General features: G+C 36.6%; 1 protein-coding gene across 1 annotated transcript in view; it reads right to left on the bottom strand.

Moving 5' to 3' along the window:
• Positions 1 to 17,002, bottom strand: part of EFCAB3 (EF-hand calcium binding domain 3) — a 143,737-nt gene that overhangs the window by 50,835 nt on the left and 75,900 nt on the right. The window contains exons 19-24 of the mRNA XM_027872970.1: positions 15,409 to 15,462; positions 13,718 to 13,819; positions 10,025 to 10,078; positions 9,147 to 9,251; positions 6,186 to 6,239; positions 4,535 to 4,636 (exon numbers count right to left, since the gene is read on the bottom strand). Coding sequence (XP_027728771.1) covers positions 4,535 to 4,636; positions 6,186 to 6,239; positions 9,147 to 9,251; positions 10,025 to 10,078; positions 13,718 to 13,819; positions 15,409 to 15,462 — 471 coding nt within the window. The remainder of the gene's footprint in view (positions 1 to 4,534; positions 4,637 to 6,185; positions 6,240 to 9,146; positions 9,252 to 10,024; positions 10,079 to 13,717; positions 13,820 to 15,408; positions 15,463 to 17,002) is intronic.

Raw genomic sequence — 17,002 nt, 5'->3', positions numbered from 1 at the left:
CCTGATGACCTATAAGGTCTTTCCAGCTCTAAATATATTAGTAACCCACCCATGCCTGCATATCTTGTCTGACTCTTCTTTGTGTCCTCTGGGGAAACTGAGGGTATTGGAGCAACAAATGGTGTTGGGGAATGAATGAACCACACTGATTCCATCTTATGACTCAGTTCTGGAGCTAGTTAAGTTCCCTTTCTATTCAATTATGAGTTTAGTCCAATTTCTGTCCTATGAGAAAACTTTATTCAATTATGGGAATTGTGAAAAAACTTTATTGCACTGTTTGAACCTAGCCCTGTATGGCTAGGAACCTGGACCACCCCAACCAATTGCTCAGAGACCCTTAACTAAGGACCTAGGAGGTCATGCTAACCAGAAACCCAGTTAGATCTGAAGACTGATGTAAGGAGTTTTCTCACAATTATACATCTCAAGGACCCCACGTGTCTTATCTGAGAATCAGCCCCATACTGATCAATCAATTATTGTTTTCATGTTCCTTTGGTTGAGTATAGGAACTTGGGGGGAGTGGGACACCTCTTTTTCTGATTTTAGAAAACTGCAACTATTCATTCTCCCTTTCTGAACTTGGAAAGTCCCTAATCTTTCCTCCAATTAGAAATCAGATTATCTAATGTTATATCCTGGTTAATTGTTCCTTTTAATTAATTGGTCTTATTTGATTGATTTTAATGTATAAAAGTCTGTTTCCCACTGTATTCGGGGTCCAGTGCCAAAGGCGAGGAAGGCTACTGGTTCTGATTTGTTGGGCAATTGGCATGCATTGCTTAATAAATATTTATGTTTAGAAGCTCAAAACTTTTTCCTAAGGCATTTCATCTTTCACCTGCCATCCCTCCCAGAAATTTTCCATAAGGTTACTATGCAACTTGCTGGGTGCTTTCTTTGACCAGTGAAGGTACCAGTGGAACACTCTGTTTATGCACTTTTTTTTTAAGGCAATTGGGGTTAAGTGACTTGCCCAGGGTCACACAGCTAGTTAGCGTCAAGTGTTTAGTCTGAGGCCAGATTTGAACTCAGGTCTTCCTGACTTCAGGGTCAGCGCTCTATCCACTGCACCACCTAGCTGCCCCTGTTTATCCACTTCTTAACCCCTCAAACTTACTCATTAGTTATACTGGTAACAGCCACTATATACCTCTCTATTCCCTTCTGTGTAATATAATTTTTAATTCTTTGGAGAACATTGTATTCCATGTTTCACCAGAAGTAACACTGGCAGAATGTTAGTATTAAAAAATGGGCCTTTGTTTCCACAGGAATCTTGGTATAATTAATGGAACCTTAAATTTCCCAAAGACAACCTACCTACTCTTCTCATCTTCAACTCTGGGAAGAAATGGTCCATCTTTATTCTCTCCCAGATATACATACTCTACAGGGACACACTCTATAGGTTTATGACATAAGGGAATGTCATGATCTGCATAATAGACATTCTTCATCTGCTTGGCCTTCCCTGTGTGGGTAGACAAACTCTTGAGTGGTTACAGAGCTCTTCCGGGAGACTCTGCAATATTCCAGTTTTTGATGCAACCAGTAAAAGGTAATTTCCAAACAGGACTATCTGGAGGACTTAACCATCCACAAAGAAACCCTCTTCAACTCTGACTGCACCAGATCTCCTCCAACATAGTGGTAAAAACTTTTGAGACCGTATATATCCCTGTTTTATACCTTACCTGATGTTTGTGATCAGAGGTTCACTGAACAGGGTTATTTCTGTTGTTATACTTTTCAAGGATTCTACATTGATTTTTCTATATGGATAGGAGATAACCTTGTTGGAAAGGAGACTCCAATGTGTTCTTTTCCTCTACTCGATCAAATATTTTTTCATAATTAGCAAACAATAAGCAAAATGGGATCTTACTTTTCTATATCCTTCATTCTACTATAAAATGACTAAGATGTGGTCTATTGTTGAATATCTCTTGCAAACACCTGCTTGTTCCCTAATTATACCCTCAACAAGTATGCTCTTGAATTGAGTATAAGTGATTCAAAATAAAGATTTTATACTGGTGGGATAGTAGGCATATAGGTCAGTGACTGTTTTCTTGGTCATCTTTTTTTGGCATTAATAAAGTCCAAGATTTTTTTTTTTCATATCTCCCTCTCTTTCAGACACCTTTCCTACAGAGAAAAATCTTAGAATGGTTTGAAGTTATTAAAGCTTAAAATTTCACTAACACTTTTGTGACAGCCTGTATATATAGCAGTATTCTCACAACTGTGTCTTCTTCAGAACAAATCTCTATAATATACATCTGTCCCAATTGGGCAGCTTTTCACATCTTTGTTATCTTTAATGTCATTTTTCTTACTCCTATAAGCTAATCTTGTATTGTGATGTTTGGGTATGTGTTCTCTTTCTACTGTCCTTGATTGTTTATTATACTAATCATTAGAGATCTTTACCATTTTTAAAAATTTATTGTTCTAAATTTATCCTTAACTGCACTGGAGATTACCATGCTTAGTGGGATTCCTTACAAAGTTTTCTTTAAATTAGTTTAACTTTCCACAGCTTCTCTATGTGTTATAAGACAATATTCCTCATAACTACGTCCATCAGCCTTCTCTAGGGGATTTTACAAAGAAGTTTATTAACTAAAACTATTGTTGCCATCCTCAACTAATGTTGCCATATTTCTTCACTTGGTATGTAAATTAACATTTATTGACTAAGGTGCTTACTGGGCTCATTTGATTTGCCTCTTGTGGCAACAGATTTAGAGTGGTTAAAGTTCTGCCTTTTAATGGCCATCCATGTCATTTTTGATGCCTATTTTCCATTTTGTTTGTTACTTCTTTAAATAATTCAGGATTGAATTGTTTCAACTGTATGCCATATCTCTTTCTCACTATTATGCTCTTGTTATATTCTTGACATGTCATATAAAAAATCATCTCCAGAACATTATAACAAGAAGGTAATATATTCTTGTTATAATCTGATCTTTTTTCTTGAAAGGGCAGTGGTCTTATTGTTCACAAATGATCCAGTGATTACTCTTACGTCAATAATAAGTTTTTTCTTACCTGTTGGATATAATCTATTTCTATTTTTTCTATTTTTGTTATTACTTATTATTTTCTATTTTTTATCTATTTTTTTGCATGCTCATTGATACTTGCCAACCCTAATACCTATCAATTTTTTTCTTGAGGAAACTGCTCCTGATACAAATGCAGAAAGCTTCTGTGTATAGCCTGCACATTGTTGGCATTTCTCTTTCCATTATCCTGAATACTTATCCTTAGTTCTACAATAAGGATGACTAAAATTCCATGAAATCATGTTTCCTGTTACCCTTGGATATATGATAAGACTAATTCTACCAGCTCCTTCTTTGTTTGCCTCCTCAAGCCTTTTAACTGTGTGACTATAGCTTTAATTTATTTGCAAAGTGCTTTACAAGTATTAATTAATTTTATACTTATAACAACTGTAGGAGGGAGGTACTATTATTACTTCCATTTTAAAGATTAGGAAACTGAGGTTCAGAGAGGTGAAGTGACTTTCCCAGGGTCAAACAGCTTGTCATTGTCTGAAGTCACATTTGATCTCAAGCCTTTTTGATTCCACACAGCACCAACTAGTGGCTGTGAATGCCTTCAGTACTCTGTTACTTTTCATTTCATTTACTCATAAATGCCCATCTTTAAAATGCTTACTCTATGCAAGGTGATTGGGAAACAAAGATTCTTTAGGCCCTACCCAAGGAGAATAACAACAAAGCTGAGATTTAAACTTCAGTCCTTGATTCCCGATCTAGTCCTCCTTTCCATGACATCACACTTCCTGTTTGGAGGGATCAGAGGAGTCCTTTTAACACTAGCCCAGGCAAAGTTTAGACAAACATGAAATATTGTGAATTCACAAATCTAAAGGAAACCATTTACTGATTATTTGTGGGTTGTCCAGAGCAACAGAGTTTAGACTTTCCTTCCCAGAGTCTAATGAAGAACAGGAAAATGTCTCCTACATTTCTGTGGGTACAACTGAAACTTTATGAGGAGTGTAGAGTGTCACCCCATGGTGAATACCCCTGTATCCCTCTGTCCTGAGACAAATAAACTGAGCAGCTTTGCCTCCTGTTTTCTGTCATCCTCCTCCAGCTCTTTTGGTCTATAATCCCCAGTCTCTATACTAGCTCAGTTGCATTGGGTGGAAACAAGATCATTTTCCATTTAAGGCAATGTTAAGTTACTTTTCTCTCACCTCTTAATTGCACTTTCTTTTACCTTCCCTTACCTACTTCCTTTATTGTTATTTTTCTATTCTTTTCTTTTCATTTTACTTGCTCCCTTTCCTCTTTGCTATTCCTTAGGCTTCCTAGCTGTTAAAATGACCTTATCTTCCCCTGGTTAGTCTTTATGCTTACTCTGAAGTTGAAGAATTCTAGCCTAGGGAGTAGTCTGAGGCATCTTTCCTTAGTAAGTATCACATATTTCCACACAAGCAAGCCCAAGTTCCCCTGATGGCCACAGTATAATCTAGAACACTCACCATCAATTGGCAGGTGTTTCAGGAGATCCTGATGTTCTTCTTCTGTAAGTGTGATCCCCATGTCCTTCAGAAAGTTTTCCAAATTTTGAACATCAATGTTTTCTGTTTACAAAAGAAGAGAATGGTGAAAGATAGGAATGTGAGAATATTTAATGACTCCAGAGGGTGAAAGATGCCACTTATTCCTGTGTCCCATCATCTTCAAATTCAAGAAGAGGAGAGTTAGCCTTTGAGATGAGCCTACATATAAAGAGAAAGTTAGTTGGGAATTCAGAAATGGAAATTACTTCCTTCTGGTTCAGAGGACTATGCTAGACTGAAGAGAACTACACTGAGAAGTATGAAATAGTCATTAGACAATTGTCTGGTGAAGACAGACAAATCAATGATGCAGTAAGTTACATAGATCTAGGTAATAAGTAGGTTTGGTTATCTTTGCATTTGTCCCAATTGTTTCAACTTGTCTGAATACAATCCTACTCTTCACCACTGGCTTGGAGAACTAGAATGTTGTCTGTCTCAACATTAGGAAAAATGAAGCAAAAACGTAACATATTATGTTCCAGGAAATTCAGGACTTGCTACAAAGGGACTGAAGAGAATCCGGCAAACTTATAAGTGGATTTAAATAGAGTGATGATCATTTAGCACATTTATCTACAATAGGGAGCGTCACAGTTGTTATCCTGGACTCATGATTCTTTCTCACCACCCCATATCTAATCAGTTGCTGGATCTTGTCACTTCTTCCTCCATAACATCTCTCACATATACCCCCTTTTATTTTTACTCACACAGCCACATCCTTAGCTTGTCACCATCCATCTCTCCCTTGAACAGCCTCTCATTGGTCCTCATAACTCAATAGTCCCTTATCCCTCCAATCCTTCTTTCAAAAAGGCGCCAACCTGATTCTGTTTAAGCACAGATCTACTGACTTGTGTCACTCAGTAAACTCCCCTGCTTCCCTATTTCTCCTGGATCAAATACATAAATTCCTGTCTCTATGGATTTTACAACCTGGCCCCAACCTATCTTTCTAGTGTCATTATACATCACTTTCCCTTGCCTACTTTCTGTTCCTCACATATGGCCTTCCATTTCCTGTCTCTATATTATCTTACTAGCTGTTCCCTACAGTCTCCTTACTTCTATGTCAGAGTCTCTGTCTCTTCCTTTAAGGTGAACCACAATCTATCAGGAGACTTTCCTGATTCCTGCACTGCTAGGACCCTTCCTCCCAAATTATGTTGTATTTATTCTGCATATATTCATATGTGTACATGTTTTCTTTCCCAAGAGAAGGCAAACTCCTTGTGAGCTGGGATCATTTAATTTTCTTTTTCTTTTTATCTCCCGTGCCTGGCATAGATGTTGTGGACACTTAAATGTTTACAAATTGATCATCTCTGTCTATGCAGATCAAGAAATTATTTATAATATATGCTATTTAGGATGCTGCCTGAGAAGGGAAGTAATTTGCCCGATAGTCACACAGCTACTAAGTGTCAGAAGCACGTCATGAATTCAGGACTTCTTGACTCTAAGACTATACCTCTCTCTACGATGCCATGCTTCCTCTTATGGATTTTTTCTGAAAAATGTTGAGATGTCATTTTTACATACCTTCTCATCATAACTTCTTACTCACCTTTAATAGATTTCACATTATCCAAAAGTTTTTTCAGGTCGACCCTTCCAATAGCTGCAAGATAAGGCAGAGGTTAGACAGAAACTTGAGGATACAGAGCCTCACAAAAATAGTATTACATACATTTTGAAATTATGAGATAAACCAGAAGTACTCAACAGTTTTCTCTGAAGTCAGGAATTTTATCCTATTTTCTCTGAAGATTAATTTATAATTGGCAACTAAGAAATAAAAAAAGCCATCAATCTGTAAACTGATGATAATAATAGTAATAATAATAGTTAACATTTACATAAGACTTTAAGATTTGCAAAGTACTTTTCAAATATTAACTCATTTTATCCTCACAAGAACCTCACGAGCCAGGTGTTGTTATTGTCTCTTTTTTACAGATGAGGAAACGGAGGCTTAGAGAGGTTAAATGACTTGCCTAGGTTACAAAGCTAATACTTGTCTCAGGCTTTGAACTCGGGTCTTCCGGATTCTGGGTCCAGTTCTATATCCGCTATATCCACCCAGCTACCTACACAATCATTCAGGGAGCTTCCCTTCTCTTTGCTAATGAATATCAGAAGAACTTTTATTGTAATCAAATATTATATTTTCACATATAAGATTCAGGACATTGTAGGAATAAGATTGAAAAAATTGGCCCCTTCCTATCTCTTGGCTTCATTTTCCTCCCTTATGAAATGAATGGGCTGGACTAGGTGATCTCCATGTCCCTTCTCAGCCTGCACATGATATGACCCTGTGTACTAGGAAACTCCTCTTTAAAAATTTTTGATAACAGAAGCAAAAGAGGACCACGATCTTGTATGTAGTTAATATTTTATGTATCTTTGCAAATTTGTTTCATCTAATTGGTTAAGTGTAAGATACATTGTCTATGAGGAAATAAAAGTTTAACTTTATTATAAAAATATTATGTTTAAATAGCATTTAAATTATTCAAATGGAAACAGGTATGACCCCTTCAGGAGAACAATCCCATTTAGTAGGCTCACTTTGTTTAAACTCCAGAAATTGAAGCATTTAACTGAAGAAATTTATGCTATTCAAATCAAATGTGGGATAAATGACATTTATACATCCCTTTGAAATGTACAAAGTGTAGGCCTCTTCATTCTAGCATAGATTGGACCAGAGGGAAACAATTTCTATTTCTGAATTACCAGGTGACTTTCCATTTAGGTGTAGGCTCGTGTCAAAGGCTAACTCTCCTCTTCTTGTTGAATTTGGAGATGATAAGACATAGGAATAAGTGGCATCTTTCACCCTCTGGAGTCATTACATATTCCTCACATTCTTATCTTTCACCATTCTCATCTTTTATAAACAAGGTTGCTGCGAGTTCAGTGCTATAGGAATCATTACTAAGCTTGTAGCAGCTAAGTGGTACAATGGAGGGAGGGTCAGGCCTGGAGTCAAGAAGACTCATCTTTCTGAGTTCAAATCAGGCCTGAGACACTTATTAACTGTGTGACCCTGGGCAAGTCACTTTACCCTGTTTCCATCAGTTTCCTCAGTTATAAAATGAGCTGGAGAATGAATGGCAAACCACTCCAGTATCTTTGCCAAGAAAACCCCAAATGGGGTCACAAAGATTTGGACAGGACTGAAAAACAACTGAACTACAATAAAAATCTTCTGAGTGTCATCCTCAACTCCTCCTTTTCCCCTCATCCTCAAATCCAATCAATTGCCAAGACCCGTTGGTTCTCCTTCAATAATCTATCTACTTGCATTTCTCAACCCACACTTACACTGCTCATTTGCATGTGTCAATTTAATTTAGTTACAGTATTCACTTTGCTTTTTGGCCATAAGTGACTCTTTTTTTTTTTTTTTTGAGAGGCTATTGGGGTTAAATGACTTGTGCTCTATCCACTGTGCCGCCTAGCTGCCCCCATAAGTGACTCTCAAAGGCACCCTAAGAAATGAGAGAACATTTGCAAAATATGTTGGTGGAGGGAATACTCACACTGACAAGGACGTGGCTTCTTTGAAACAATGAAGACTCATACCCCTTGACAAATGGCCAGAAGGGCCTAGAGGTGAGGACCCTGTATTCTTTTTTTTTTATGAAATCATGAATTTTGGACCAGTTAGAGGCCCTGTTTAGTCTTTTCAATTGCAAACCACTTTTCAAACTTATAACACACATATCTTCCATTTACATTGTCATGTAAATTTTAAAAAACTCTGCTAGCAAATCAACAGGGGTCTACTGTACAAGACAAATAATGCTAAGTGGATAAGGGATCATCTTTAGAAGACTGGCCACTAGATAATGATTTTTTCTTGGTCAAAGAAAGATGAAAGGAAATCCTTAGGTGTGCATTGGTTGCATTCTGCTCAATATACTCACACCAATGAAAACATGGATCTTTTGAAATAATAATAATAGCTAGTATTTACATAGTACTTTAAGTTTGAAACGATATGTATATGCATATATATATTTAATTTTTTTCTCATTTCACTCTCACAGCAACTATGTATCAGGTACTATTACTATGCTCATTTTAGAGCATATGGGAAAGGGAGGTTAAGTGAGGACAAGTGATTTGTCCAGGATCATACTGTAAGTGTCTAAAGCAGGATTTGAACTCTGGTCTTCTTGAGTTCAAATCCAGTACTAGAAAATTTCATCTGGCTAGTTAGGATTCCTTGATTCACACTGGGTTTCTCTCCTTAAAGAGGACCACTAGACAGCTCAGGTGGGGCCTGTGGTAAAGAGTAAGGAGTCTTTCATTCCTGGGTTCTACTCAGTGGCATTCTGGGAAACTCTTGACTAGAAGGTTCAGTCAGAGATAATATTTTATCAAACATTATGATGGGTTTTCTCTATAGGTATTTTTATCTTTTCATGTGAACTAAATTAGAATCCTTTCAGAAATTCTCAGACAGGAAATCAAAGCTTCCCCAAAAGCACACAGGGGCATAAGAAATGCTCACCATTAACAGGCAGGTTACTCAATAGCTCCTCAATTTCGATACCTGTGAGCTTGATCCCCAGGTTTCCCAGAACCTTGTCCAAGTTGTTAATATCAACATTCCCTCCTTCAGAAAGAAGAAAATTGAAGAACGTAATCAATCAAGCATTTATTAAGTCCTTATTATATGTTACATACTGTATTAAATTGTAGGGATTCAAAGCCAAGTCATCAATAAGCATCTATTAAGTCCTTCCTATATGCCAGGCAAACATGCTAAGTGCTGGGAATAAAAAGAAAATCAAAAGCAATGTCCCTTCCGTCAAGGAGTTCACAGTCTAATGGGAGAGACAAGTAAGAAAAATATGGAATTGTGTGTAAGAGGGACAAATTGTACAAAACTTACACGTAAATACAATTATCTTATGAATTTCAGAACTGGATTCAGCATTCCTAGATTGAGGGTGAGATAATACAAATAACAATTCACATGTATAAAGTACTTTCCAAATGCTGTCCAAACTCATTTTGAAAGACACAGCGACAGTTTCTAAGGCTATACATGGAAAGTCATTGAGAGAGCTTGGAAGATGATCTGTTGCTATAATCCTGGTCCAAGAGACCCTGACAATCTTTTCAAGAGAAGCCTTCATACCACACAGTAAGAAATGTATTGGTTAAGGCCGATGGATTCTGGCAAAGCAGATAGCTAATCTACAGACTTTGGCCATGGGGTTTGAAGTTCTCTGCAGTGACAGAATCTGGTGAATTGCCTCCTCCAGTGTGTCTGGACATAAAGAATTGGAGGTCAAGAGGCAGAAATGTTGAATCAGTACATAGGAAGAATAAGAGAATTCATATTATAATCACTGAGAAGAAATAAAATACTTTTTCACTCACCGCTGAGATTCTGCAAGGCATTCATTACATTTTTCAGCTTCACCTTCCCATTGGCTGTAAGTGAAAGTACAATTCAGGTCACAGAGGGAGTAACAGAGAATTACAATAGCACAGAGTTCATCATTTTGTAAACCCAGCCTATATAGACTATCCTATGCCTTTCTTGCTCCCCCAAATGATAATGAAGAAAAAAGAGCTCTCAAGGGAATGAATCCATCCCTTTCATTAACACAGATTCTTCTGACTCTGTGGTAAAAAATCCATTATAGTGAATGGACGATTTATTGTAGAGAAAAGCTTTTCTTCAAATAGGCATTATTTTCGGGGCAGCTAGGTGGCACAGTGGATAGAGCATCAGGCCTGAAGTCAAGAGGACCTGAGTTCAAATCTGGCCTCAGACCAAACACTTGACACTTACTAGCTGTGTGACCCTGGGCAAGTCACTTAACCCCCGTTGCCTTAAATAAATAAATAAACAGACAAATAAATAAATAAATAAACAGACAAATAGGTATTATTTAAGGAAATAGTAGATGGTGCTGGTTTGGAAACAGGCTGTTTTTTTGTTAAGTGAAACTGTGAATCTGTATGATGTATAACTTTTTAATCTACTTGGCTTTCCCTGTGGGAATGGTTTACACAAACTCTTGAGTGGTTACACAGCTTTTCCCAGAGGCTATGCAATATTCCAATTTTGATGCAACCAGCAAAATGTCACCTCTAAACAAGACTATCCAGAGGACTTAATCATCCATCAAGAAACCATCTTCAACTTGGACTCTATACCAGATCTCTTTCATTACAGAGGTGAATATCTTTTGTCACCGTATATATCTCTCCTTTTAACCTGATATTTGTCATTAGAGGTTCATTGAACAGGGTTATTTCTATTGTTATACGCTTCACGGAACCTAGATGGGTCTTCAAATAGGGACAGGAAATACCCTATTGGAAAAGTGACTCTAAGGTGTTCTTTTGGTCTACTGAATCAAAAACTTTTTCATAATTGGCAGACAATAAGCAAAATGTGGGCTTATGTTTTCTACATCCTTCACTCAAGTACAAAATGACAAAAATGTTGTCTGTTGTTGAATATCTCTTGCAAACACATCCTTGTTTTCTACTAATACCCTCATCAAGGATGCCCTTGAATTGTGTATAAATGACTCATATAAAAGTTTTATATTGGTGAAAGAATAGGCATATAGATAAGTGATTGTTGATTTTTTATCAGTCATCTATTTATTAATATTGTTAAATTTATTAATAAGATCCAAGTTTTTTTTTCATATTCTCCTCTTTCAGAAATCTTTCATATACAAGATGTCTCAAAAGTCTAAGTATAGTTTAAAGCTATTAAGGCTGAAAATTGCACTAAGACTTTTGGGACAGCCTCTTTATCCATCAATACTCTCAAAATTGTGTTTCCTTAACTTTCTATATGCATGTGTTCCAACTAGGCAGCTTTTCTCATCTTTTTTTCTCCTTTATGTGATTTCTATCCCTCCTACAATCATATCCTGGATTGTGATGTTTGGTTACAAGTGTTCCCTCCATACTGCTTTTGATGGCTTGTTATAGTTTGTTATAGTAATCATTAGAGATTTTTTCCATTTTCTTTTATTTATTATTCTATATCTACCCTTAAATGCACTAGATATCACTGTGCCTACAGGGATTCCATACAAAGTTCTTTAGATTGGTTTAACTTTCCATAGCTTCTGTATGCTTTATGAGACAACATTGCTTAACTATGTCTACAGTCCTTCTCTATGAGATTTTATAAACAAGTTTATGTTGGGATATTTCTTCACTTGCCATGTAAGTCAAACATTTACTGACTAAAGTGATTACTGGGCTTGTTTGATTTTCTTCTTGTGTCAACAGATTTAGAGTGGTTAAACTTCTGCCTTTTAATTGTTTTCAATGTCATTTTTGATGCCTGTTTAACATTTTTATTTGTTTATTACTTATTTAAATAATTCAAGATTCGATCATTTTAACTCTATGTTATATCTCTTTCTCACCATTATGTTCATAATTTTAAAATTATTTATATATTCTTTATATGTCATATTAAGCATAATATCCAGATTATTATAACAAGAATATATTCTTTTTATATTCATATCTTTTTCTTGACAAGGCAGTAGTCTTAATTGTTCACAGCTAATGTAGTGATTACTCTTACATCAATAGTAACTCTTTTCTTACCTGTTAATATACAATCTATTTAATTTTTTTGCAGTGCTTTTTAATGCTTGCCAACCCTAGCACCTGCCAATTCTTTTCTTGAAGATGTTCCTGATACAAATGCATAAAGCTTGTATATAGTCTACACTTTCCCTTACCCTGAATACTTATCTTTAGTTCTACAATAAGGAATTACTGAATATTCCATGAAATCATGTTTCTTGTTGCCCTTGGATGTATGATAAGACCAACTCCACCAACTTCTTTTTTGTTTGCCATTTAACTGTGTGGCTATAGCTTTCATTTGGTTGCAAAATGATTTACAAATATTAACTCATTTTATCTTCAAAACAACCTGAGGTGGCAGGTACTATTATTATTTCCATTTCACAGATGAAGAAACTGAGGCAATCAGAGTTTAAGTGACTTTCCCAGGGTTACATTGTTGGTAAATGTCTAAAGCCCTATTTAAATTCACATCTTCCTGATTCCACACACAGCACTTTATCTATTGTACCACCTAGCTGCTGTGAGTGCCTTCAGTCCTCATTTACATTTCATTTCATTCACTCGCAAATGCCCATTTTAAAAATGCTTACTACAAAAATACTTTGGTATTTGGTAGAACTATTTCCTTGTTTTTGTCTTTGTATCTCAAGTGCTTCGCGCACATCTAAATATTACAAAAATTCTTTGGGTCCTACCCATTGAGAGTTAACAACAAAGCTGAGATTTGAATTTCAGTCCTTGATTCCTAATCTAGTCCTCCTTTCCATGACACCACACTTCCTCTTTGGAGGGATCTGAGGAGTCCTTTTAACATTAGCCCCAGCAAAGTTTAGACAAACATGAAATATTGTGAATTCCCAAAACTAAAAGGAAACTTTACTGAGTATTTCTAGGTTGGTTGGAGCAGCAGAGTTTAGGCTTGCCTCCTCAGAATCTAATGAACGACAAGAAAATGCTCCCTACATTTCTCTGGGTACCATTGAAATTTTACAAGAAGTGTGGAGAGTCATCCCATTGTGAACATCTCTGTATCCCTCTGCTCTGAGACAAATAAACCGAACAGCTTTGCGTCCTGTTTTCTCTCATACTGCTCTAGCTCTTTTGGTTCATAATCCCCAGCCCCTATGCTAGACCACTTGGGTTGGGTGGGAACAAGATCACTTTCCATTTGAGGCAATATTGGGTTACTTTTATGTCACTCCTTAACTCTACTCTCTTCTACCTTCCCTCACCCACTTTCTTAATTTTTATTCTTCTATTCATTTCTTTTCATTTTACTTGCTTTCCTTTCTCTTTACTATTCATTAGGTTTCCTAGTTGCTAAAATGACCTTATCTTCCACTGGTTCGTCTTTATGCTTGCATCGAAGTTGAAGAACTCTAGCCTAGGGAGTAGTCTGAGGCATCTTTCTTTAGGAAGAAAGTATCAGATATCTTCACACAAGCAAACCCAAGTTCCCCTGATGGCCACAGTATAATCTGGAACCCTCACCATCAATTGGCAGGTATTTCAGGAGATCCTGATATTCATCTTCTGTGAGTATGATCCCCATGTCCTTCAGAAAGTTTTCCAGGTTTTGAGCATCAGTGTTTTCTGTTTACAAAAGACGAGAATAGTGAATGATGGGAATGTGAGGAATATGTAATGACTCCAGAGGGTGAAAGATGCCACTTATTCCTATGTCTTATCATCTCCAAATTCAACAAGAAGAGGAGAGTTAGCCTTTGAGATGAGCCTACACCTAAATAGAAAGTCACCTGGTAATTAAAAAAATAGAAATTATTTCCTTCTGGTTCTGGGAAATATACCAGACTAAACAGGCCTACATTAAGGAATGTGAAATGGTTATTAGACAATTGCCTGATGAAGATTGACAAATCAATGATGCATTAAGCTACATAGGTCTAGCTAATAAGCAAAGTTGGATTATCTTTGCCTTTACCCCAACTATTTTGACTTGTCTGAATACAATCCCCCTCTTCACCACTGGCTAGGAGAGCTAGAATGTTGTCTGTCTTAACCTTAGGAAAAATGAAACAAAAACAAAACATAGTACATTCCAGGAAATTCATGACTTGCTACAAAAAGAATGGGGAGTATTTGGCAAGCTTCTTAGTGGCTCTAAATAGAGTGATGATCATTTAACACATTCACCCACAATAGGTAGTGCCACAATTGTTATCATGGACTCCTGAACTTTTTCTCCCTCTACCCCCTTCCCCTTATCCAATCAGTTACTGAATGCTGCCACTTCTCTCTTGACAACATCTCTCACATGTACCCCGTTTTGTTTCCACTCACATAATGACATTTTTAGCTCAAGTAATCATCAGTTTTTCCCTTGAAGACATGTTATAATGCCCCCAATCAGTCTTCCTGCCTCAAGAGTCTCTTTCTTTCTCTATCTTCTACACAGCTTCCAACCTGATTCTGTTTAAGCACAGATGTACTGGCCATGTCGTTTAACAAACTCCCCTGGTTCCCTATTTTTTCTTGATCAAATATGTAAACTCCTGCCTTTATGGTTTTACAGCTCTTCACAACCTAGCTCCAACTTATCTTTCTAGTCTCATTATATATCACTTGCCCTTGCCTACTTTATTGTTCCTCACACATGGCTTTTCATTTCCTGCCTCTGTATTATCTTACCAGCTATCCTCTATGCTCTCCTTACTTCCACCTCAGCGTCCCTCTCTTCCTTCAAGGTGAACCACCATCTCTGCCAGAAATTCTATGAGGAGCCTTTCCTGATTTCCCCACTGCTAGAGACATCCCTCTCAAATTATGTTGTATTTATTCTGCATATGTTTACATGTGTACATGTTGTGTTGCCCATGAGAAGACCAGCTCCTTGTGAGGTAGAACTATTTACTTGTTTTTGTCTTTGTATCTCAAGTGCTTCGCACTCATCTAATGGGCACCTAATGAATGCTGGCAAGTTGATTACCTCTGTCTATGCATATCAACAGATTATTTTTATATATACTGTTTAGGAAGTTGCCTGAAAAAGGAAGTAATTTGCCCCACAGTTACACAACTAGTAAATGTCAGAGGCAGGATTTCAATACAGGGCATGTTGACTTTAAGGCAACATCTCTATCCACTATGCCATACTTCCTCTCATGAATTTCTGTGAAAAATATTGAGATTTATCTACTTTCTTATCATAACTTCTCACTCACCTTTAATGGATTTCACGTTATCCATAACTTTTTTCAGGGTGATCATCCCATCAGCTGTAAGACAAGGAAGAGATTAGATAGGAACCCGAGGATGCAGAGTCTCACAAAAATAATATTATATTACATCCTGAAATTATGAGATAAGCCAGAATAATTTAACAGTTTTCTCTGAAATCACATAATTATATAGAATTTTATCCTATTTTCTCTAAAGATTAATTTATAATAGGCACCTGAGAAATGAAGAAAGCTCTCAATCTACAAATTGATGATAATAATAGTAATAATAATGAATAGTATTTACATAGGGCTTTAATGTTTCTAACACGCTTTACAAATATCAACTCATTTTATCCTCAAAACAACTGTTGGAGGCAGATTCTATTATTATCTCCCCTTTAGAGATAAGGAAACTGAGGCTGAGAGAGGTTAAATGATTTGCTAGGCTTACACAGGTAGCTAGGTGATGCAGTGGATAAAATGCCAGTTCTGGAATCAGGAAGACTCATTTTCATGAGTTCAAATCTGGCCTCAGACATTTACGAGCTGTGTTACCCTGGGCAAGTCATCTAACTCTATTTTGCCTCAGTTTTCTCATTTGTAAAATGAGCTGGAGAAGGAAATGGCAAACCACTTTAGCTTCTTTGCCAAAAAAATCTACCTTGGAGTTCCACTGAATAGGACAAGACTGAAATGACAGTAAAATAGCAAAAAAAGAGTTACACAGCTAGTTCATGTCTACGGCTTTGAACACAGATCCTCCTGACTCTGGGTCCAGGCCTAAATCCACTCTATCATGTAATTATCTCACAGAATCATTCAGAGAGCTTCCCTTCTCTTAGCTATTGAATATCAGAAGAACATGTATATTAATTGGACATTTTATTTTGGCATATGAGATTCCAGACATTTTAAGAGTAAGATGGAATGAATTGGCCCCTTCCTATCTCTTGGCCCCCACTTCCTCCTCTGTGAAATGAAGGGACTAAGGTGATCTCCATGTCCCTTCCCAGCATGGGCATGATATGACCCTGTATATTACGAAACTTCCATTTTTTTAAATAACACAAGGAAAAGAGGATCTAGTTTTCTCCTTTGACTATGGTTAATATTTTATGTATCTTTGAAAATTTGCTTTGCTTGTCTAATTGGTTAAATGGAAGACATATTGTCTATGAGGAAACAAATATGTAACTTTATTATAAAAAGATTATGTTTAAATAGTATTTAAATTATTCAGGTGGAAGCAGGTATGTCACCTTTAGGAGAACCATCCCATTTAGTAGGCTCACTTGGTTAAAAGCCCAGAAATTGGAGCATTTAACTAAAGAAGAAGTTTATGCAATTCAGACCAAATATGTGATAAATGGCATATGTCCATCTCTTTTTAAAATGTACAAAGTATTTTACATAAATGATCTCATTTCACTCTTGTATATGCATATATATGTATATATATGTATGATTTTTAAAAATTTTATTCTTACAACAACCTCATGCAGCAGACACTATTACTATTCCTATTTTAGAATGAGGAAAGAGAGGTCAAATGAGGAGAAGTGACTTGTCCAGGATTATACCATAAATGTCTAAA

The sequence above is a fragment of the Vombatus ursinus genome, unplaced genomic scaffold (genome assembly GCF_900497805.2).
Source record: "Vombatus ursinus unplaced genomic scaffold, bare-nosed wombat genome assembly UNPS02014801.1, whole genome shotgun sequence".
Classification (NCBI taxonomy): domain Eukaryota; kingdom Metazoa; phylum Chordata; class Mammalia; order Diprotodontia; family Vombatidae; genus Vombatus; species Vombatus ursinus.
Note: the sequence above shows the minus strand (reverse complement) of the source record. Positions and strands in the feature narration are given on the sequence as shown.